Here is a 23,438-nt window from a genome sequence, read left to right as displayed (position 1 = left end):
AGCCAGGTTCTTGATGTCTTTGTTCTAAATATCTATGTATCCAACATGATTGAGATTCTCAGGAGGTAAAAACTGAACAAAATCACTAATCCCTGAGCTATCATCTTTGGATTACCTACCAAATGTCTGAAAATGTAATTACATTCCTCACTTTTTGGAGAAAACAGGGCAAGTTTTGTTTTGTCTTGTTTTTTTCAAATACTAGGATAAAATTTGAACCTTGTTTCCCAAATTATTACATGGTAATAGTCACTTTAGCTTACCAATTTTGCCAAATACCACATCTTGTCTTTGCTGTACTTTATTTGTCTTCGACAGTGGTAGATTTCCTTACAAACAAGAAAAAAAAAATTAAGCAAGTCTACCAAAATGACAGTAACACACTATTAATAATTTTTACTTTCTAATGCCTAATGAAAATGCTGCCATAAGAAATAAGAATAGTATCAAGAATATGGAGACTTTTTTCCCCCTATTTAAAAGCTGTATTTTTCCAAAGTCTCACTATGTTATAAAGATTACTAAGGGAAAAACAAACTGTAAAATGGCTAGTTTGTGACAATATTTGCAATGCCTCCATACAGGTGAATAGTAAAAGACTTAAATGAAAGTATTTTAAAAACACTTAGCGGGCTAAAAGAACAAAGCATACAAAAAGAAAAAATGTTTCTTGTTAGTGAGAAAAACAATGGAAAAACAGATAAAACAGCTATTTTTGTAAGAAAATCAATATTGTGGGTGTCTGGTGAAGAGCACAGGTTCTAGAATCAAACTACCTGGGTTTGAATCCCCACTCTACCATTTACCAACTACAGAACCCAAGGTCCTTCATCTGTTTCTGGTTAAGTTTATTATTTAAAATGAAGATAACAAACTAACCTATATGGAGTAAGTACTCTAGAGTGCCTAGCACATGGTAAGATCTTAGTAAATATTAGGATTTTATTATCTTCTATTTATAGGGGGTAGGTATATCCCACTGAATTTTTTAATCAATCATCCATTAAACAATTTATAGTTCATAAAGCATTTTTCAAGCCCTTTATTTCATATATCTAACTCTATGAGTTGGGAGAGAAAACATTTTATAAATCTTTTACAAAATGAAAATCAGAGAAATCAAGTGACTTGTCCAAGATAGCAAAGCTTGTAAGAGACAAAGCTAGTGCCACCCAAGGAAGTATGTGAAGGGCCTAATACAATGTCTGGCAGGTGTATCTTTAAAGTTCTCCTCCTGACTCTAAAACCCACACTCTTTCTACTACTACACCCTACTGACACTTAAAAATCAGAAAAACATTTTCAAGGCAAATAACAGCAAGAAACCACAGAACTTTTTAACATTCTGAGCCCTGCTAGAAGTTTACAAATGACTTAGAAACACCAGCAAGTCTCAAGTGGCCATCTTTCAATATGTAGCAGATTTCAATTCTGTTGCAGTAGAAGCTGACAGGCTGAAAAGTGTAGCAACAACCTAATTACATTTTCAGCAATAATCTGTCCTGGGGAGCACAGGAGAGGAACGAACTGTCATGACTGATAATACTAATCTGCAAAACTTAATACTCAACAAAATCTTTTATGTAGAAACCTTTCAACTCTTGGTTTCTCATGGTGAGATATTGTTAAACCTGAACTGTATAAAATCATCTTCAAATTTTGTAAAAAAAAAAAAAAGACACTATAATCCTGGCAAAACACTGGGAAAAAAGAAATCAAGTGTTTACCAGAAAAGGTGAAAGTTATTCAATCATCGTCTTCTAAAACTAAAAAGCTCAACATTTACCTGAGGCAAGTGCATTGTCTAAGGGCACTTTCTAAAGGTAAACCAGATAAAGTCTCAGTAAATAAACCTACCATGACAAATAGATAAAGTGGCAAAGTTGGAGGTCAGAAGGCCTGGTTAAACATCACTGCTATTAATTAACCTACACAGTAAAATTAGGTAAAGTTACATTAGAATATAATGTGCAAAATAGCTATTCAAATAAAGTAAAAGTGTATATTATGAAATGTCTAAACCAGTAACTTGTAAAGAAGTTTATCTTTAAATGCATATAATGACACAAACAGCAACAAAAAAATGTTACCTAATAACAGTTTTAGAGTACAGAGGATCCACATTAATGACTCATAAGAATGACATATGATCAGCATGTCAATTAATCCACAAATTAAAAATATGCCTCTTATAGAAATGACAAAAGTTTTGATACAGTCTCACTATACTTCTAATTTATTTAACTTAGCTTTCTTCAAAAATACATAAAAAGTCAAGCTCAATTTAACAAGGTATGACTATCTTGTATGTATATATATTTTAAAAAGCCTTTAATTTCTGACTTACTTTCTTTACCAGGATGAAGTCACATGTAAGATATAGGGTCTATAGGAACCTACATTGTTTGGAAATTTGTACTAGTTAAATTAGGAAGACAGTCTTAAAAATAAAGGAGTGGTCTAAACTGGTGACATTCATTTTAAATTACTGCTATAGGATTTATTCATTGCCCCACCTGTTATTATTTAACTACATATTCCAAATGCTGAAGAACAGAATGAGATAGAATGGTAAATATTATCTGGCCCTCTTTTAAACGAGAGGTAATACTAACTTTCTAAATGTTTGCAGCTAGCAGACTGAAAAGTTTAAGGGACACTGCAAATAATGACACAGTGTGTAAACTTTGTGGCTAGGTGAGCAAATTATTCCCTGTTAATAAGCAAGGTATGTATAGTGAAAAAAGTGAAAGTCGCTCATTCTTTTCCAACTCTTTGCAACCCACTGGACTGTAGCCCACCAAGCTCCTCTCTCCATGGAATTCTCCCGGCAAGAATACTGCAGTGGGTAGCCATTCCCTTCTCCAGGGGCTCTCCCAGACCCAGGGATAAAACTCAGGTCTCCTGTATTGCAGGCAGCATTTATAAACAGCATTAATAATTACAGATGTGAGAACTGGACCATAAAAAAGGCTGAGTGCCAAAGAATTGATGCTTTTGAACTGTGGTGTTGGAGAAGACTCTTGAGAGTCCCTTGGACTGCAAGGAGATCAAACCAGTCAATCCTAAAGGAAATCAATTCTGAATATTCATTGGAAGGACTGATGCTGAAGCTGAAGCTCCAATTCTTTGGCCATCTGATGACTAACTGGAAAAGACTCTGAGGCTAGGAAACATTTGAGGGCAAAAGGAGAAGGAGGCGAAAGAGGATAAGATGCTTGGATGACATCATGACTCAATGGACATGGGTTTGAGCAAACTCTGGGAGATAGTAAAGGACAGGGAAGCCTGGTGTGCTGCAGTCCATGGGGTCACAAAGAGTCGGAGAATTTAGTCATAACAGATATAACTGATATACCAAGATCAATTTATCAAATACTATTTAAAATCAGAAAACGTTAAGGTATTTTCCAAAAGGATTACTTCCTCAAACAAAATCTGTGCAAAATAGAAAATTAAATTAGGTTTCTCCAAAGTGCCCATATAAAATCAAACCAAATGTCTTCACACAGGCACTTATATTATAGGAAAAGTATATATAATGCAAAAGTTACTCAAAATAGTTTCAGTAAATTACAATATATAACAAATTCTCTCATTGACATTGTTCTTCATTTGCTAGAGTTAGGCATATGATCTACTGTTAACTATTTGAATTTTGTTATTTAGGATGTAGCCTAAAGAGTGCTTAACATACTAAAAGACTGGATACTTTTTGGTACTGGTAATACAAAATACAGAATTTTGCTTTTAGATTCTAGACCTGGTAAATACTATTACGACTCCTTTATTTCCAATTAATATCCAAATCCAAAGAGCTGAAGCAAAGAAATAAAAGAAAGTTCATTATACAGAAAATATTTTATTGATATTTGTGCGTTTCCCTGGTGCCTCACTGGTAAAGAATCTACCTGCCAATGCAGGAGACACTGGCCCAGGAGGACCCCGAATGCCCGGGCACAACTAAGCCCGTGAGCCACAACTACTGAGTCTATGCTCTAGAGCCCATGCAGTCTAGGGTCTGTGCTCCACAACAAAACAAGCCACTGCAGAGAAGCCTGTGCCACAACTAGACAAAAGGCCATGTAGCAACAAAGACCCAGCACAGCCAAAAATAGATAAATAAAATTATTTTAAAAATAAATATCAGTCAGTGGCTTAAGCCATTCTTGCCAACCTCACGTGCTCCATTATCAAGCCTCTTGGGAGTCAAAAATCAGTCATGTCACAAGCTATCAGCTCAGTTACAGAGTTAAGGTGCCTATCCAGGAGGTTAAGAATTAGTCACTCAGTTGTGTCTGACTCTTTGCAACCCCATGAACTATATAGCCTGTCAGCTCTGTCCATGGAATTCTCCAGGCAAGAATACTGGAGTGGGTTGCCATTCCCTTCTCCAGGGGATCTTCCCTGACCCAAGGATTCAACCCAGTTCTCCTGCATTGCAGGCAGATTCTTTACTGTTTGAGCCACCAGAGAAACCCATCCAGGAGGTTAAGCCAAAGCAAATAAATAAAAAACAAAGACAATCTTTTTAACTACCAAAAAGATATACCTAGAACATTTTCTGTATCAATGAAAAGATCAAGAAAATTGCTGTAATTTTTTTCTTAATATGGAATACTAAGTCACTGCTAGCTACACAAGAGGAAGAGTGCTTTATCAAAATGAAGAAATCAGTTATACCCACAAACTTACAGCTGGTCTCCGAGGTTCTCCAGGCAGTTGTGGAGGATAAACAATTTTATTCTTCTTCTCCCATTTTCGAGATATTTCAAGAGAAGCACTTGTGTGGATATGTGATTGAGGTAAAATGCTGTGAGATAAAAAAAGCCTGTAAAGCAACAGACACTTAGAATCTTCTCCACATCTATTTTCTGAACCACATCAGCTCCATTTTGATGGAAACTACTTAAGGATCACAAGTGGGAACATTCTGGACATAGTTGTTAACAGAGAGCACTATTACAAAAAATACCACAAAGCGCTAGTAGTGTACTGAATGCTAAGAGTGAAAAGTCAGTAACTCACGTTAAGTCAAATAATAAACATACTGATTATGTCAAGAAAGAGTTAGATGAGCCTCTGGTGGCACTGCATTTTTGGCAGGTGTGCTAATTCCTGCCCATGGCAGTTTAAAACATCAAAAACTGAATTCTGGACAGATTCAAGCCTTGATACACTGTGGGGTTTTTTTCTTTTTCTTTCTTTCATTTTTTTGGTCCTGACTCTTTTCCCCATTGTGATGTTTAGTAACGTAAAATTTAAAATGTAGTTTTAAATAAACTTTGGACTTATCTGTAAAAAATAATAATAATAAACATATTGCAAAGCCCAAGATATCTTATACTTACTGACCAATAAACACTTATTTTTTTAGAGACTTTCTCATCATATATATATATGATATACAACATTATGTAAGTTTCAGGTATACAATATAATGAGTCACAATTTTTAAAGGTTACATTCCATTTACAGTTATTATAAAATTTTGGCTATATTGCCTGTGTTGCACAATATATCCTTGTAGCTTACTTATTTTATATATAGTAGCTTGTACTTCTTAACCTCCTACCCCTGTTTTGCCTCCCCCCTTTCCCTCTTCCCACTGCTAATCATCAGTTTTCTACATCTGTGAGTCTGTTTCTTCTTTGTTATATTCACTAGTTTGTTTTACATTTTAGATTCAAAATATGTTATACAATATTTGTCTTTCTCAGTCTCACTTATTTCACTAAAGATAATCTTAACTGAAGTTCATCCAATTGTTGCAAACGGCAAAATTTCATTCCTTTTTATGGTGGCCAGTGACTACTGATTCGCTACTATAAGTCATCTCAGTCTTAAAACAGATTTAAAGACACAGGAGATCCCTGACATGATCTGAAGAATTCCTCAACTTTGTTGAATAATCAAGACAAATAACATCATTTTGTAATCCCTAAGAAATTAATGCACAGAGGTGGATTTATATGCCTCCTGATGTAAAAAGACACCACCCACCATCTATGAAGTAGTCTTTCTGCCAAAAACAAACCTGAATTAATCCTGAGTCAATACAGAAAAGAGAGAGACAGGGAAACCTGTTAAACAACACCAAGAGGATGTGCTCAACAAAATCCGAGCCGCACTAAAGTCTGTGACACCAACAGCCCGCTTTCTTCAACAAACAAATCACAAGGAGAGTTTTTTAAAAAGAACTGAATAAAGTACCTACATACAGATTATGAGAACTAAGAAAAAGGTTAACAAGTGGACTTTTTTAAAAAGTTTGATTCAATGTATTTAAGCTAAAAAATGACAAAATAGACGAAAAACCAATTTGCCTATTTTTCCCACCCCTCAACCCAAGAGGCTGCAGCCTCCTGCAACTACCAATCTGTTCTCTGTATCTATTCTGTATCTATGAGCCTAGTTTTATTTTTGTTTTGTCTTATAGATTCCACATATAAGAGAAATCATATGTATTAGTCTTTCTTTGTCTGACTTATTTCACTCAGCACAATACCCTCCAGGTGCATCCTTGTCACAAATGGCAAAACTTCATTCTTTTTTACAGCTGATTAATATCTCTGTTTATGTATTTATATATATCGCAATCTCTTTAGCTATTCATCCACTGATGGACACTGAGGTTGTTCCCATATCCTGGCTACTGCAATGCAGCAATGGATAAGAGTGTGTATACGTCTTTTCAAAGCAGTGCTTTTGTTTTCTTCAAAAGTAGAATTGCTAGATCACATGGTAGTTCATTTTTAATTTTTTGAGGAACCTCCATACTGTTTTTCATGGTGGCTGCACCAAGTTACATTCCCACCAAAAGTGCACAAGGTTTCCCTTTTCTGCAAATCCCTGCCAACACCTCATAGTTGTATTTTTTTGATAATAGCCATCTAACAGGTGTGAAGTAGTATTTCACTGTGGTCTGGATTTTCATTTCTCTGATGAGTTATGATACTGAGTATCTTTTCATGTACCTGTTGGTCACTGGCATGTCTTCCTTGGAAAAACAGCTATTCAGATCGTCTCAGTTTTTAATTTGATTGTTTGGGGTCTCTTTGCTATTTAGTTGTATGAGTTTGTTGTATACTTTAGACATTAGCCCTTTATCAGATATATTACCTACAGTTGTTTTCTCCCATTCAGTAGCTTGCTGAATTACATCACTGATTTCCTATGCAGAAGTTTTTTAGTTTAATAAGGCCCTACTTGTTTATTTTTGTTACTGCTTTTGGTGTCAGATTCAAAAAAAGTATTGCCAAGACCTAGGTCAAGGAGCTTACTGCCTGCTTTCTTCTAGGAGTTTTATGGTTTCAGGTCATACATTCAAGTCTTTAACCCACTTAATTTTGGAGTAAGGTGTAAGACAGGATCCAATTTCATTCTTTTGCATGTGGCTGTCCAATAGAGACTATGTTTTCCCCATCATATATTCTTGCTCCTTTGTTGTAAGTTAATTGACAAAATATTTGTGGGTTTATTTCTGGGCTCTCTATTCTGTTCCATTGATCTATGTTTCTATTTTTATACCACAAATTTGTAATAGAGTTTGAAATCAGGTAGCATGATGCCTTTGGCTTTGCTCTTCTTTCTCAAGATTGCTTTGGTTATTGGAATCTTTGGAGGGTCCACACAAGTTTTAAGAGTGTTCCATTTCTGTGAAAAAACGCCACTGAAAAATTCTTTTGAATTTTATTTATTTTTGGCTGTGCTGGGTCTTTGGTGCTGCATGGGCTTTTCTCTAGTTGCTATAAGTGGGGGCTACTCTCCAGTTGTGGTGCGCAGGCTTCTCATTGCGGTGGCTTCTCTTGTGAAGCACAGGCCCTAGGACACAGGGGCTCAGTAGCTGCAGATCCCAGGCTCCAGAGCACTCATTGGCTCAACAGTTGTGACGCACAGGCTTAGTCGCTCCACAGCAGGTGGGATCTTCCCAGGTGAGGAATCGAATCTGTGTCTCCTGCACTGGAAGGAGGATTATTTATCAGTGAGCCACCAAAGAAGCCCTACCACTGAAATTTTGATAGGGATTGCACTGAATCTGTAGACTGGTTTGAGTGGTGTGGTCATTTAACAATATTAATTCTTCCAATCCACGGACACAAAATATGTTTGCATTTATTTCTATCTTCTTCAATTTCTTTCATTAATGTCTTGTAGTATTTAATATACAAGTCTTTCATCTCCTTGGTTAAATTTATTTTTAGATATTTTATTCTTTTTTGATGAAACTGTAAATGGGTTATTTGATTATCTGATAGTTCATTATTAGTATAAACAACAAGTTTTTGTGTATTGATTTTGTATCCTGCAACTTTACTGAATTCATTTACTTTTAATCGTTTCTTTGGAGTCTTTAGGGTTTTCTTATCATGTTGTCTGTAAATAGTGAGTTTTACTTCTTCCTTTCCAATTTGGATACCTTTTATTTCTTTTCTTGTCTCATTTCTGCAGCTAGAACTTCTAATATCATTTGAATAAAAGTGGCTAGAGTGTATGCATATCATCGTCTTTGTTCCTGACCTTATAAGAAAAGTTTTTAGCTTTTCATCATTGAGTATGATGCTAGCTGAGGATCTGACATATACAGCCTTTATTATGTTCAGGTATGTTCACTCAATGCCTGCTTTTTATCAAAAATGGATACTGAAAGTTTTTATCATAAATGGATATTGAATTTTGTCAAATGCTTTTTCTATACGTCCATACTGAGATGATCATATGATTTTTTTTAATCCTTCATTTTGTTAATGTGGTGAATTACATTAACTGGCTTGCATATGTTGAACCAATTTTGGAATTGGAAAGTGTTGAATACATTTTTAGAATAAATACAATTTATCATGGTCTATGATTTTTTTTTTTAAGTATGGCAAAGATTTATTAGGAAGCTTATTAGTCACAGTGAATAAAAAGCCATGAACAGAAGAACTGAGATCTCCATATTCTGCAACTGGGCTTACAACACTAGTTAGAAGCTGATAAACATTAAGGATATCCCAAAGGGAAGCATATCAAAGTTCCATCTTATCCCAACCAGGATACCCACAAACACAAAAACAATGCCCATGCTCTCCTCAGACCGCTGACCTGGGCAATAGGAAAAAAAGACCCTCTCAAGCTATTAAGCAACATCAGGAGATTCCTGCTCTTCAAGCTATAACACGGGACACTGGTGCATGACAGACAACTCCAAGCTGGGCAACTTGACAAGGATGGTGAAAGATGACAGGGAGAAGGAGTAAGCAGGGACAAGTATTTCTAGTTGGAGACCCTCCTGATGGTTAATACAAACACAATGCTGAGGCTTCAAAAAGTTTACCACAGCCCAGGAATAGTTTCCATTTTAAAAAACAAGTCACACAATAATCCTGCCACAAAGCAACAAGACACTTGGGATCCCATGGCCACATAAACTGGGAAGGCAGGCAATATCCATGGCTGCCAGATACCGACCAGCCCAAGACCCAGTTTCTGAAGGGCCCTAGAGAACCACGATTGTTCCCTGGCACCCACATAACCCTTCCTGGGGGTGTGGTATCTTCCATAGGCCAGGTTTCTGCAGCAAGCACCAAAGACAAAGCTTGGCAGAGGCTGTGGCAGCCAACTCTCCTTGGAGCCCCAGCTCTTTGTCCTTCCCAACAGCATGTCATACTTCTTCAATGACACAACATCTCTGTGGGAGTCTTAGCCAGCCCTTAGGAAATAAAGTGTGTCTGTAGGGTAACTGATGGACCCTGTGATCAGCTGGATTGGCTCATGCTTCATAATTGCAGATGGTCACCTGATGTGAGTGAAGCTCAGTCCATTCTCCTTTCAGGCCAATATAAAAGACCTTTGTGGTATCAGCTCCAAAGTTTTTTGAAATATGAATTGAGAGATGACAGATATTTGAAAAATGAGAAATTTTTGTAGCATACTCTAATTCCCCTGTAAGATCCCAGTTCAGACTAAAGGTCTGATTTGGCTCCCTGTCTCTATCATCAAAGGACATCCGTGGAATGTTCCTGTACAGTCTCAATTCAGAGGGGTGTGAGTCATCATCTTCTCCCATTATAATGATGCCCTTGAGCTTGGCATTGCCTGTAAATGGAATATTAAACAGAAGCTCTTCATCTGCATCACTTTCAACAAATTTGGAGGGGTCAGTCAGCTGCTCCCATGGCTGGAAGACGCCATGGCCGCTGCCCTTGCAGCTTTCCTTGAGGCACTGCTGCCGCTCCAGGTCATGCACAGGTACAGGCCAGGTGCAGGCCAAAGGCCAGGCCGCGCTGCTCGGGTGGCTCCTCCCGCTTGGCAGCGCAGCCACCCCCGCTGTGGCCTGCAACAGGGCATCACCACCACCCGTGCATCCCCTCGGCCTGCCACTGCTGCTGCTCCCCGCCACTCCTCTATGATCCTTTCAATGTATTGGTGAATTTAGTTTGCTAAGAATTTGTTGAGGATTTTGCATCTGTGGTCATCAGGGATATTGGCCTGTAACTTTTTGTGTGTGGCACATTATTTCGTTTTGTTATCAGGATAATGCTGGCCTCATAACATGTGTTTGGAAGAATTCTGCCCTGTTCTATTTTGGGGGAGAGTTTGAGAAGGACTGATTTTAATTCTTCTTTGAATGTTTGGTAGAATTTACCAGGGAAGCCATCTGGTCCTAGACTTTTGTTTGTTGGAAAGTTTTTGATTACTGATTCAGTCTCCTTGCTAGTAATCAGTTTGCTCAGATTTTCTATTTCATTATGATTCAGCCTTATGCTTCCCAGGTGGCACAGGGCTTGGTAAAGAATCCGTCTGCCAAACCAGGAGACAGGAGAAACGCAGGTTCGATCCCTAGGTTGGGAAGATCCCTTGTAGGAGGAAATGGCAATCCACTCCAGTATTCTTGCCTGGAAAATTCCATGGAGGGAAGCCTCGTGGGCTACAGTCCATGGGGTCGCAAAGAGTCCAACATGACTGAGCACACACACACCCACAGATTCAATTCAGCCTTAGGTTATGCATTTCTAGGAATTTATTCATTTCTTCTAAGTTGTCCAATTTGCTGGTATATAATTATTCATAGTAGTCTCCTTTTTTTTTATATTTTAAAAAATTTTTATTTATTTATTTAGGCTGCACTGGGCCTTCACTGCTGTGCATGGGCCTTCTCTAGTTGCGGCAAGTGGGGGCTACTCACTAGCTGCAGTGTGTGGGCTTCTCACTGCAGTGGCCTCTCTTGGGCTCTAGGTGCGCAGGCTTCCGTTGTGCGGTGCATGGGCTTAGCTGCCCTGCGGCACATTGGACTCTTCTCAACCAGGGATCAAGCCAGTATCCACTGCAATGGTAGGCAGAGTCTTAACCACTGGACCATCAGGGGAGTCCCATAGGAGTCTCTCAAGATCCTTTGTATTTCTGTGGTATCACTGTCACATTTCTTCTTTTCATTTCTGATTTCATATAATAAAGTCCTCTCTCTTTTTTCTTGTTGAGTCTACCTAAAGGTTTGTCAGGTTTGGGGGATTTTTTTTCTAGTCTTTTCAAAGAATTAGCTCTTATTTATCAATATTTTCTCTTGTCTTTTTAGTGTCTAGTTCATTTGTTTCTGCTTTAATTTTTATTATTTCCTTCTTTCTGACTACTAACCTTGGGCTTCATTTGTTCTTCTAGTTCCTAGAGGTGTAGAGTTAGGCTGTTTCTTGAGATTTTTCTTATTTCTTGAGGTAGGCATTTATTGCTGTGAATTTTCCTCTTAGAACTGCTTTTGCTGCATCCCATAAATTCTGGTATATTACATTTCCAATTTTCTTAAGGTATTTTCTGACTTCTTTGACTCATTGGTTATTCAGTAGCATATTATTTAATCTCCTAAACGTACCTCCTCCCATAGACACACTGAGTCTACAGCTATATATGGAAAAATTTCCTCTTAAAAAAAAACTAAAGGCTGTCTGGATGACAACAACACATCAGGTACACAAGAAGAAAACTATATCACAGCAGGAGGAGAGGTTGGCTCACAATCTTGTCATAAACCCCACACCCACCATGGCAACCCATAACTGAGAGGGAACTCAACACTCAGAGCTTCTCTCTGAGAAACAAAGGGTTCAAACTCCACATCTGGCACTGCAACTTTTAAGACACACACTTGAGAAATGAACCCCCAAAACACCTAATTTTGAAAACCAATTGAACTCTCGGCCCACAACCCACAAGCCGGAGACAATCAGAGAACCACCTCTTAAAGAGTCACACTCAGAAACTCACCCACTCCAATGCCCGGCTCAGAGGCAGCTGATTTCCACACTTAAAGGAGGCTCACCTGTTTACATTAAAACTTCAGCCTGGGGATTTCCCCAGCAGTACCATGGTTAAAACCGAGGTCTCACTGCAGAGGGTCCAGAGTCTCAATCTCTGTTCAGGGAACTAAGATCCTGCAGGCGGTGTGGTACCTCCAAAAGTAAATTTAAACAAACAAACCCTCAGCCTGAGGGGCAAGTTAATACAAACATTTAGGAGCCTGCTGCAACACTCTCCAGGGAAGGAGCCTGGTAGGCACCATTTTTGCTTTCTCCTTTACCATGCTCCAGAGAACCAGGATCTATCTCCCAGAAGAGAGCCTTTATATGCATCTGGTACCCCAACTTTTGCAGCTGCCACCCAGGAGGTAACTCTTGACTGTCTGGCTCTGGAGGTCAGAGGAGCTTGTGTTCCTGTTCACATGGAACTGTAGTAATAGGTGTCACCCAGAAAAGAGCTCATAACCCTGTCTAGCACCATGAATTTTATAACTGCTGCCAGGGGACACTTCTAAATCACTTGGCTCTGGTAATCAGAGGCTTAAACTTACTTGTGGGTCCCCCAGGAATGTAACCAATGGAGAAAGAGTTCTTAAACAGTTGCCACCCCTAGGACACAGCAAGAGGCAACAGAGCTTTAAGGTCTTTCTATGAAGGAGGCCTATTAGCTAACCATCCTAACTGGCGTGGAGGCAGGCTTCTAACCAAACAATACATGTCAAGGGGCTGACTGTAATCCTTTCCAAAGTTGGGGTTGGTGGTGGGGAGGTTGTAGACACTATCTTTGCACTCATCCTCTACCAGGCTTCAAAGCACTAGTGTCTCTGGAGGGGAGCTTTACACACGTCTGGTGCAGCTTCTGCAGCTGACATCCACGGGATGCCCCTTGATCATCTGGCCCTGGTGGCCAGAGGGGCTTGTGTTCTGGGTCTCATGGGACTGCGACCATTGGGGAAGGATGGTTCTTGGCAGTCTACCATCCTCAGGTGACTGCACAGACAGCAGACCAAGGCACACCCCTCAGTCTTTCTCTGAAGGAGACCACACTGCAGTCCTGGAACTTCAGACTGAGTGGAAAGCCTCAAGTCTGCAACACATTTAGTAGTCTACGAAGCAGCTCTCAAGAATGCAGGCTGGGATCTTCCCTGGTTGTCCAGTGGTTAAGACCTTGTGCTTCCAATGCAAGAGGCACAGGTTTAATCTTTGGTTGGGGAACTAAAATCCCACATGCCTTGCAGTGCAGCCAAAAAAACAAAACAAAATAAAAAATAATGCAAGCTGTAGACACCAGCTTGGAGCTTTCTCTGCCTTGCTCCAGCTCACCAATATCTTCCCCAAAAGAAGTTTATACACTCATCTGGACAGGGTATCCTGATTTTTGCAACTGCTGCCCAGAGGACAGATGGCCTGGCTCTGGGGGCCAACAAGGCTTACCTTTGTGCACCCCCCCAGGACTGAATATATTTGCATACCTATAAATTTGCTGCCTGAGGGTCTAGCTTCCAGTCAGATTGAATCTAGGTGCTGAAATCCTCCTCTTTGGAACACTATTATCGGCACATCCTCAACAACTGGGAGGCATTTGCCACTTGTGCAAACACAGAAGTTTGAAAGACAAACAAAAGCTGTGGCAGGGATGAATGAAAAGGTTCACCTCCTACATGAGGCCACTCCTTCAAGAACGAGAGAAGTGGTTGTTTCTTCTACTGTATAGAAACCAACAGAGAGAGTCAAGCGAAATGAAGACACAGAGGAATATGTTCCAAATGAGTTAACAAGATAAAAACCTCACAAAAATTCCTAAGGAAACAGAGATAAGTAATTTACCTAATAAAGAGTTCAAATTAATGGTCATCAAGATGCCCACTGAACTGGGAAGACAAATGGATGAAAACAGTGAAAACTTCAACAAAGAGTGGAAGATAGAAGAAAATATACAGTCCATGGAATTCTCCAGGCCAGAATACCAGCGTGGATACCCCTTCCCTTCTCCAGGGGATCCTGCCAACCCAGGGATCGAACCCAGGTCTCCCGCATTGCAGGCGGATTCATTACCAGCTGAGCCACGGGGGAAGCCCAAGAATACTGGAGTGGATAGCCTATCCCTTCTCCAGGGGATCTTCCTGACCCAGGATCGAACTGGGGTCTCCTGCACTGCAGGCAGATTCTTTACCAGCTGAACTACCAGGGAAGCAACAGAAGTCACAGAGCTGAAGAATTATTGCACTGAAAAATACACTAGAGGAACATCAACAACAAACTCAACGAACCAGAAGAAGGAATCAGTCAACTTGAAGAAAAGGCAGTAGAACTCACCCAAGCAGAGCAACAAAAAGAAAAAGAATAAACTTCCAACCAAGAATACTCTATCTGGTAAAGTTACCATTCAGAACTGAAGGAGAGACACCAGAAAATGGGCATAGCAGGAACCTACCTCAACATAATGAAGGCCATATAAGACAAACTCAGAGCAAACATTTTTCTTAATGGTGAAAAACTGAAACCATTTACTCTAAGATCAGGAACAAGACAAGGGTGCTCACTCTCACCACTATGATTCAATATAGCTTCAGAAGTTTTAGCCACAGCAATCAGAGAAGAAAAAGAAAGTAAATGAATCCAGATTGGAAAAGAGGAAGTAAAACTCTCACTGTTTGCAGATGATATGATTCTACACACAGAAAACCCTAAAGGAGCCACCAGAAAATTACTAGAGCTAATCAATGAGTTTATAGTAAAGTTGCAGGATACAGAATTAAGAGAGAAATCCCTTGCACTCCTATACACTAACAACAAAAAACCAGAAAGAGAAATTAAGAAAACAATCCCATTCATCACTACAACAAAAAGAATAAAACTCCGAGGAATAAACCTACCTAAGGAGACAAAAGACCTGTATGCAGAAAACTGTAAGACACTGATGAAAGAAATCAAAGATGCCACAAGGAGATGGAGAGATGCACCATATTACTGGATTAGAAGAGTCAATATTGTGAAAATTACTATACTACCCAAAGCAATCTACAGATTCAATGCAATCCCTATCAAATTACCAACAGCATTTTTCACAGAACTAGAACAAAAAATTTCACTATTTGTATGAAAACACAAAAGACTCCCAACACCCAAAGCAAACTTGACAAATACGAAGGGAGCTGGAGGAATCAACCATCCTGATCTCAGACTATACTACAAAGCTATAGTCAGTCAAGACAGTATGGTATTGGCACAAAAACAGAAATATAGATCAAAGGAACAAAATAGAAAGTCCAGACATAAATACACATACCTATGGGTACCTTATCTTTGACACAGGAGACAAGAATATACAATGGAGAAAAGAGAGCCCCTTCAATAAGTAGTGCTGGGAAAACTGGTCAACCACATGTAAAAGAATGAAACTAGAACACTTCCTTACACCATACACAAAAATAAACTCAAACTGGATTAAAGACCTAAACATAAGGCCAGAAACTATAAAACGCTTAAAAGGAAAACATAGGCAGTACATTCTTTGATATAAATCACAGCAATAACCTCTTTGACTCACCTCCCAGAGTAATGGAAATGAAAACAAACAGTGGGACTTAATTAAACTTAAACGCTCTTGCACAGCAAAGGAAACTATAAACAAGACGAAAAGACAACCCTCAGAATGGGAGGAAATAAATGCCTGTGAAACAATTGAGAAAAGATTAATCTCCAAAATATATAAGCAGCTGATGCTGCTCAATATCAGAAAAACAAACAACTCAATCAAAAAATGGGTGTGAGAACTAAAGAGGCATTTCTCCAAAGAAGACATACAAATGGTCAACAAACACATGGAGAGATGCTCAACATGGTTCATTACTAGAGAAAAGGAAATGAGGTATCACCTCACACTGGTCAGAATGGCCATCATCAAAAAATTTACAAACAATAAATGCTGGAGAAGGTGTGGAAAAAAGGGAATCCTCTTGCACTGCTGGTTGGAATGTAAACTGATAGAGCCACTATGGAGAACAGTATGGCAATTCCTTAAAAATCTATGAATAAAATTACCATATGACCCAGCAATCCCACTACTGGGCATATACCGTGAGAAAACCATAACTGAAAAAGACACATGTAACCTAATGTTCACTGTACCACTATTTACAATATCTAGGATACAGAAGCAACCTAGATATCCACCAAGAGATGAACAGATAAAGAGGTTGTGGTACATACATACAATGGAATATTATTCAGCCATAAAAAGGAACACGGTTGAATCAGTTCTAATGAGGTAGATGAACACAGAACCTATTATACAGAGTGAAGAAAGTCAGAAAGAGAAAAATAAATATCGTATGTTAATGCATATATATGGAATCTAGAAAAATGGTATTCATTAACCTATTTTCAGGGCAGGAATAGAGACACAGACATAGAGAATGGACTTTTGGACACAGTGGGAGAAGGTGAGGGTGGGACGAACTGAGAGAGTAGCAGTGAAACATACATATTATCATATGTAAAATAGCTAATGGAAAGTTGCTGTGTAACACAGGGAGCTCAACAAGGTACTCTGTGACAAGCTAGAGGGGTGGGATGGGGGTGGTGGGTGGGTAGAAGGTTCAAGAGTGAGAGGACATATGTATACTTATGACTGATTCACTTTGTTGTATGGCAGAGGCCAACACAATATTGTAAAGCAGCTGTCCTCCAGTTAAAAATAAAAGCAAAGAGAAAAACTGACTGAAATACATATATGTAGACAATTGCTTCCAGAGAAGGCAATGGCACCCCACTCCAGTACTCTTGCCTGGAAAATCCCATGGATGGAGGAGCCTGGTAGGCTGCAGTCCACGGGGTCACTAAGAGTCGGACACGACTAAGTGACTTCACTTTCACTTTTCACTTTCATGCACTGGAGAAGGAAATGGCAACCCACTCCAGTGTTCTTGCCTGGAGAATCCCAGGGACAGGGGAGCCAGGTGGGCTGCCATCTATGGGGTCACACAGAGTCGGACACGACTGAAGTGACTTACCAGCAGCAACAGACAACTGCTTCAAGAGAAAAAAAAAAAGAACTGAAGGGGAGAGTTTTCTAGACAAGCAAAAGCTAAAGAGGTTTCTCACCACTAAACTGACCTTACAAGAAATAAGAAATGCCAAAGGAATTTAAGTGTGGACTACTATAACTTTAAAAGTATAAAAGTTATTTAACCACTGGTTGAGCACTTCAACGTGAACCTGATTCCTTGTCTGAGACAATCAAACCCCCCCCCATCACCTTAATATTAATACTTTGTTCTTGCCAGCTGTACAACAATGAGTTGGACTACTCCTGAACTATTAATAAGGTGACTGCAAAACAATATGTTCCTGCAGTAAGTGTATCAATTTGAGCATCTCAAGGGCAAGTCTGACATCTTTTGTATTTCAGCACCAAGGACAGTATCTGGCACATTCATACTGAGTGAAAATTTAATCTACACTTAAATACTCAAAGTTGTTGTATACTGGCAGATTCTCACACAATAATATGCAATTAGATTATATACTTGGTAAAGTCTTTGTTTTTAATTCTCAAACCATTCAGGCTAAAAATTTTAAAAATGTATTCTTCTAGTGGCTCATTTCTCCTATTCTACCTCAAGTTCACTGATCAGTGCCATCGAAATACCTAACAAAATCTGTACCTTTGCCATCCCCTTTTAGGTTCCACTATTTTAACTGAAAAGCACAAAACCAGGACACATGATGTTAGAGGACAGAATTTTCTAATAAAATTATAAGCCAGGTGATGAGGGCAGAGATTACAGAATCAAGCAGACCTGGGTCTAAATCCTAACTCTAATTCTAGGTGAATGGCCTTGGGGAAGTGACATAACTTTCGAGGCCTCAGTTTTCTCATCAGTAAAATGAGTAATAATACTAATTATCTCATAGGCTTTGTTTTGGCTGCACTGTGCAGCATGCAGGATCTTAGTTCCCCAACCAGGTGTTGAACCCGCAGTGGAAGCACAGAGTCTTAACCACTGGACTGCCAGGGAAGTCCCCCCTCATAGGCTTCCTGAAAGTGAAAGTCACTCAGTCGTGTCCAACTCCTTGCAACCCCATTGCCTGTACAGTCCGTGGAACTATCCTGGCCAGAATACTGGAGTGGGTAGCCTATTCCCTTCTCCAGGGGATCTTGCCAACCCTGGGATTGAACTCAGGTCTCCTGCACAGTAGGCAGCTTCTTTACCAGCTGAGTCACAAGGGAAGTCCAAGAATACTGGAGTGGGTAGCCTATCCCTTTTCCATGGGATCCTTCTGACCTAGGAATCAAACCAGGGTCTCCTGCATTGCAGATGGATTCTTTACCAGCTGAGCTACCAGGGAAGCCCATAGGCTTCTTAAGGAGCTCAAAGGAGATACTTTAAGTAAAATATTTAATCTGACACATTAATGAGGCTCAATAAATTTTAGATATTATTACTTTTAGAATGAGAAGAACAATACTTATTTCATTCTGTTGGCAGTGGATAAATAATTAACATACAAAACCCCACAAAGTCTAGCACATGATATACACCAGTAGCTAGTATTAATTTTTAATTAGGCCCTCTGAACAATTCATCTCTCCTGTTCTCAATAAGTAAATAAATAAACACTTTGCAGATTAAAAAAATCACTTTGAACTGTAAACTTCATATTACACAATTTCAAACCTCCTTCTCATGTTTATAATCAAGATCAAATTTGTTTCTATGAAGCTGTGATTCATGGGCCCTAAGTTAGTCAAATTTTTTTTATCTATGAGAAGAGGAATTGGTATACTTCATCTCCAGGGTATCTCTGAACCTTAATCTTCTCTAATCTCATGGCTAACAGCAGGATTTCAGAAATATGAATGGCTTGGCTTCTATTTAAAAAACAAAACAAAACTGAAAGGCAACCAGGATCAACTTTTATCATTTTGAAATTCATATATCACTACTGATATTTACTATATCTTTTCATTTACTAGGAAACCTATATCCCTTTACCTTCACTGTATCTCTGTAAGATAGACATGAACCACCAGTCTATAGCGTTCATACACAAAACATACACACAGGTTCCCACAGTACAGTGAGACTGCCAGAGCTCAAGCAGAACGTGGATGATATGCTGGAACTAGCATATAAATTTCCCTACTTTCATCATTCTGGTTTTTTCTATCTACCAATACTCAAGGATTAAGTTTAAGCAGCACTTTTCAAATCCTGCCCATAGTCACTTGGCATTGAAAAGTAGCTCAGCATTGAAAAGTAGCAGATCCAAGCCAAATTATAGGATTAAGAGTTAAATCAGAAAAGAGTATATGAAACTTTATAAAGTCACAATTTGACAGAATGAATACTCCCTCTTTGTTACTCAAAGTTTATTTAGAAATTTAATACAAAGTATACCCAAGTCCCAAGTGAAGATAATACTGGCCTCCAGCTCAATGTTAAGAGAATCATGTTATTAGATGCAACAAGGTAAAAAATTCTGTGTTCTAAATTTACTTCAGATAACATCAAATTAATTCCACACTTGAGACTGAATAAAAGAACATACTCCCTCCTGACTCAATTAAAATCTAAAAGGGCTGAAGTGATATACATATATTCTCAGGAATGCATGCATGCTAAGTTGCTTCAGTCATGTCTCTTTGAGACCCTATGGACTGTAGCCCACCAGGCTCCTCAGTTCATGGGATTCTCCAGGCAAAAATACTGGAGTGGGTTCCCATGCCCACCTCCAGGGGATCTTCCTGACCCAGGGATCGAATCTGCATCTCCTGTAGTTTCTTTACCACTGAGCAACCAGGTAAGCCTCATAACTCAATATAATTTTACTGTGTGAAAATCAAGGACAAGCAATCAAGGAAACAGGAATTTAGCAAACAAAAAAAGTGAAACCAACGTTGGTCTCGGTATCTTCATATCTTCAAACTTCCTTGCTAATTAAACCTCCAGTATCTCCTCCCTCATCCTCAGTCTCAGCTGATAACTGTGCTTCTTCACTGAGATAAACAATCAGAAGAGAACATCTATAAGCTCCCACCACCTAATCTATATACTCACCAGCATCCGTATCCATACACACTTACTACTATACCTTCACTTACTACTATAATTCAAGTCTATGCACTAACCAAGACCAATCTCATCCCCTGCTCCCTAGATCCCATTCCTTCTCACCTACTCAAGAGCACTGTTCCCACAAGTCTTTCTTCCCCCTTTAAATCATCAATTTTTCATCTCTATTGGAACATTCCCATCAGCAAATAAATATACTCTAGTATCTCTCAACTTAAAACAAACTGTCCCCAACCAACTCCCTCTAACTACTGAAGCAAAACTCCTTCAATGAGTTACCTAAATTCCTTGTCTCTCATTCCGGCCCTCCCATTCACCCTTAATCCTCTCTCCAATCATGCCACCAAAACTGCTTTATTAAAGTCTTTGAAGATATCTGTGTTGTAAAACCCAGTGGACAATTCGCACTCCTCACCTAGAATGATTTAAGTATCTCTGGTAAAAGGGATCTGATTACTCAACGATTCCAACTTTGTGGGGGTGGTTCCTCACACCACCACTAAGCAACACTGACATCCGCTGAGGGTCCCACAATTCAATTCTGACACTCTCTACCTGGGGAGAGCAGCAGATTAAGGGCTTCTCCCATAAAACCACCATCCACTTCAGATACCAATTACAAGCCCAAGTTGTTACCTGTGCTTCTGACCAACTGCCTATATAAACCAAGAGGTTCTCATGAACCCCTCTTTGGGTTTGGTAAAGCAGCTTATAAGATTCAGGAAACCCATTTAATCACTATATTACTGACTTTTTACAAAAGGTTGAACCCCCTTTGGTCTTTTTATGGAGGCTTCATTACACAGGCAGGATTAACTCATCCACTGGCCATTGGTAACTGATTCAGCCTCCACTCCTTCCCCCATCTCTGGATACCAGGAGGTGGTACGACTGAAAGTCCCACCCCTCCATTCATGTTTGATTCCCCTGGCAACCACTACCCCCTGTCCTTAGTGCTTCCCCAAACTCACCTCATTAATAAAAACCCTGTGGAAAGGGGCTTGTCAGGAATAACAAGAGACCCATTTCACTTTATGCCTCTGAAGTCATAAACTGAGACGAAAGACCAAAGATGATGACAAAAGAAGCTCCCATAAACCTATGGCTCAGGAAATTCCGAAGGTTTTGGGAGCTGTGAGCCAGAACCATGGACAAAGACCAAATAAATATATAAGAAATATATTTTGGCTTATTTTGCATAAATCACAATACCACATCCAGTCACTTGCTCTTCCTTGGGACATTTTCTTGAGTTCCAGGACACTGTACACGCTGGGTTTTCCTCTCACCTCGAGACACTGCTCCAGTCTCCTTTACTGTGTCCTCCTCACCCTGATGTGTGAAAGTTGGCTGCCTCAGGTAGAAATCAATCCTTTAACTTGTGCATGCGAGCATGCTCAGTTGTGTCCAACTCTTTGTAACCCCATGGACTGCAGCCCACCAGGCTCCTCTGTCCATGAGATTTTTCCAGGCAAGAATACTGGAGTGGGTTGCCATTACCTTCTCCAAGGGATCTTCCCAACCCCAGTCTCCCGCATTGGCAGGTAGATTCTTTACTACTGAACCACCTGGGAAGCTTTGACTCCTGAGTTTTCCATCTACTCTCACAGTGAAGCCAACCAGTCTCATGGTTTTAACTACTGTTGATACACTGATGACTCCCAAATCTGCATTGTGCTCACTGAACTCCAAACTTATATATCCAGCTGTTTCCTCACAGCTCCACTTGTATGCTTACTAGATATTTCAAATTTAACAAGCCCTAAACTGAGTTCCTGATGGTCTCCCAAAGCCTGCTCCTCTGGAAGTCTTCCTATCTCAGCAAATGGTAACTCCATCCCTACACTTGCTTAAGTGGCAAACCCTGGTGTCACTCTTGTTTCTCACACTCCAAATTCAATTCATCAACAGGTCTTGTCAGCTCTCATTAATATACTGCCAAAATCCAACCATTCACCCACCTCACAGCCCCCCAATGCAAGCCACAATAATCTTTATCTTGAAGTACCCAACGGTCTCTTGCTCCTCATCCCCACTATGATTTATTCTCAACAAAGAATCACCCATTTCAGTCATATTATTCTTACATTGAAAACCCACCAATGGTTTCTCATCTCACTTAGACTAAAAACCAAAGTACTTCCAATGACCCATAAGGTTCTACATGATCTCCTATTCCTTCTTCTGACCTCATCTCCTACTATGTTCTTCCTCCTCTCATCCTCTCATACACTAGGTATGTTTCCTTCTCTGGGCCTCTGCATTTATGTTCCATCTGTCTAAAATGTTCTTCACTCATGGCACGGCTTGAGAGTTTGCTCCCTGGTTTCTTCCAGATCTTTATGCAAATGTTATCTTCTTAAAGAGGTCTTTCCTACCTGAAACTGCAATCTCCCTCTCATACACTCACACACACACACACTTTCCACTCCTAGGCTCTGCTTTCACTTTCTCCTACGTAGCTGTCACTTTCTAACATATTCTATATTTTACTTACTACTTGCCTCCCTCGCTAGATTGTACACTCCATAAGGGCAGTGATTATGCTTTTTGTTCACTACAAAACTCCCAGCGCTAGAATAGCTTGGCATGTGGCAGGCACTAAATACATATTTGTATCAACAGAATGAATTAAAGAATACAGGGGACAGCAAGGATAATATTAACAAGAGGGCTGAGAAAAAGTACCCATGCAAAAATTTTACACATGGTTGGAAAATGAGGAAAACTGAAGAATATCCACTATCCAAAGAGTGATACACTCTTCTGCTCTAGAAATTGCTGCCATGTCTTGCAATGCATAACAGAATGTGAAAAGTTAGATTTTTATAAGAAAGTCATCAGTTTTTAAATGGTGATTTTTTTTAAAAAAGTTTTTAAGCACAATATAACATACAAAACATATTTGCAGGCCTGACTCATCAGGCAGATTTTCAATCTGTAATCTCTTGAGGTAAGCTAGGAGAGCCCCAAAGCAACTATTTAAGTTTCATTCCTTCCCAACCCCACATTACTCTTATTTCTCATGATACAGCCCTTATTCATTATTTTATATTTTTACCTATACATATATATTGGGGGATGT

The 23,438-nt window shown here is 39.4% G+C and overlaps 1 protein-coding gene and 1 pseudogene across 6 annotated transcripts in view; both read right to left on the bottom strand.

The window, feature by feature from the left end:
- Positions 1-23,438, bottom strand: part of MRPL22 (mitochondrial ribosomal protein L22) — a 43,671-nt gene that overhangs the window by 14,171 nt on the left and 6,062 nt on the right. Inside the window, exons 3-5 of one of the 6 annotated variants that reach the window (XM_081501892.1) lie at positions 4,696-4,831; positions 1,858-1,928; positions 264-329 (exon numbers count right to left, since the gene is read on the bottom strand). In XM_081501892.1, the coding sequence (XP_081358018.1) occupies positions 264-329; positions 1,858-1,860 (69 nt within the window). In that variant the 5' untranslated portion in view covers positions 1,861-1,928; positions 4,696-4,831. The remainder of the gene's footprint in view (positions 1-263; positions 330-1,857; positions 1,929-4,695; positions 4,832-23,438) is intronic. The other 5 variants (XM_081501891.1, XM_081501888.1, XM_081501890.1 and 2 more) reach the window with 5 other exon arrangements.
- LOC145509402 (PITH domain-containing protein 1 pseudogene) lies at positions 9,696-12,605 on the bottom strand (annotated as a pseudogene).

Source organism: Giraffa tippelskirchi, chromosome 6 (genome assembly GCF_054371585.1).
Source record: "Giraffa tippelskirchi isolate mGirTip1 chromosome 6, T2T-mGirTip1v1.2.pri, whole genome shotgun sequence".
Lineage (NCBI taxonomy): Eukaryota > Metazoa > Chordata > Mammalia > Artiodactyla > Giraffidae > Giraffa > Giraffa tippelskirchi.
The sequence above is the reverse complement of the archived record's forward strand: the minus strand, read 5'-3'. Positions and strand labels throughout refer to the sequence as shown.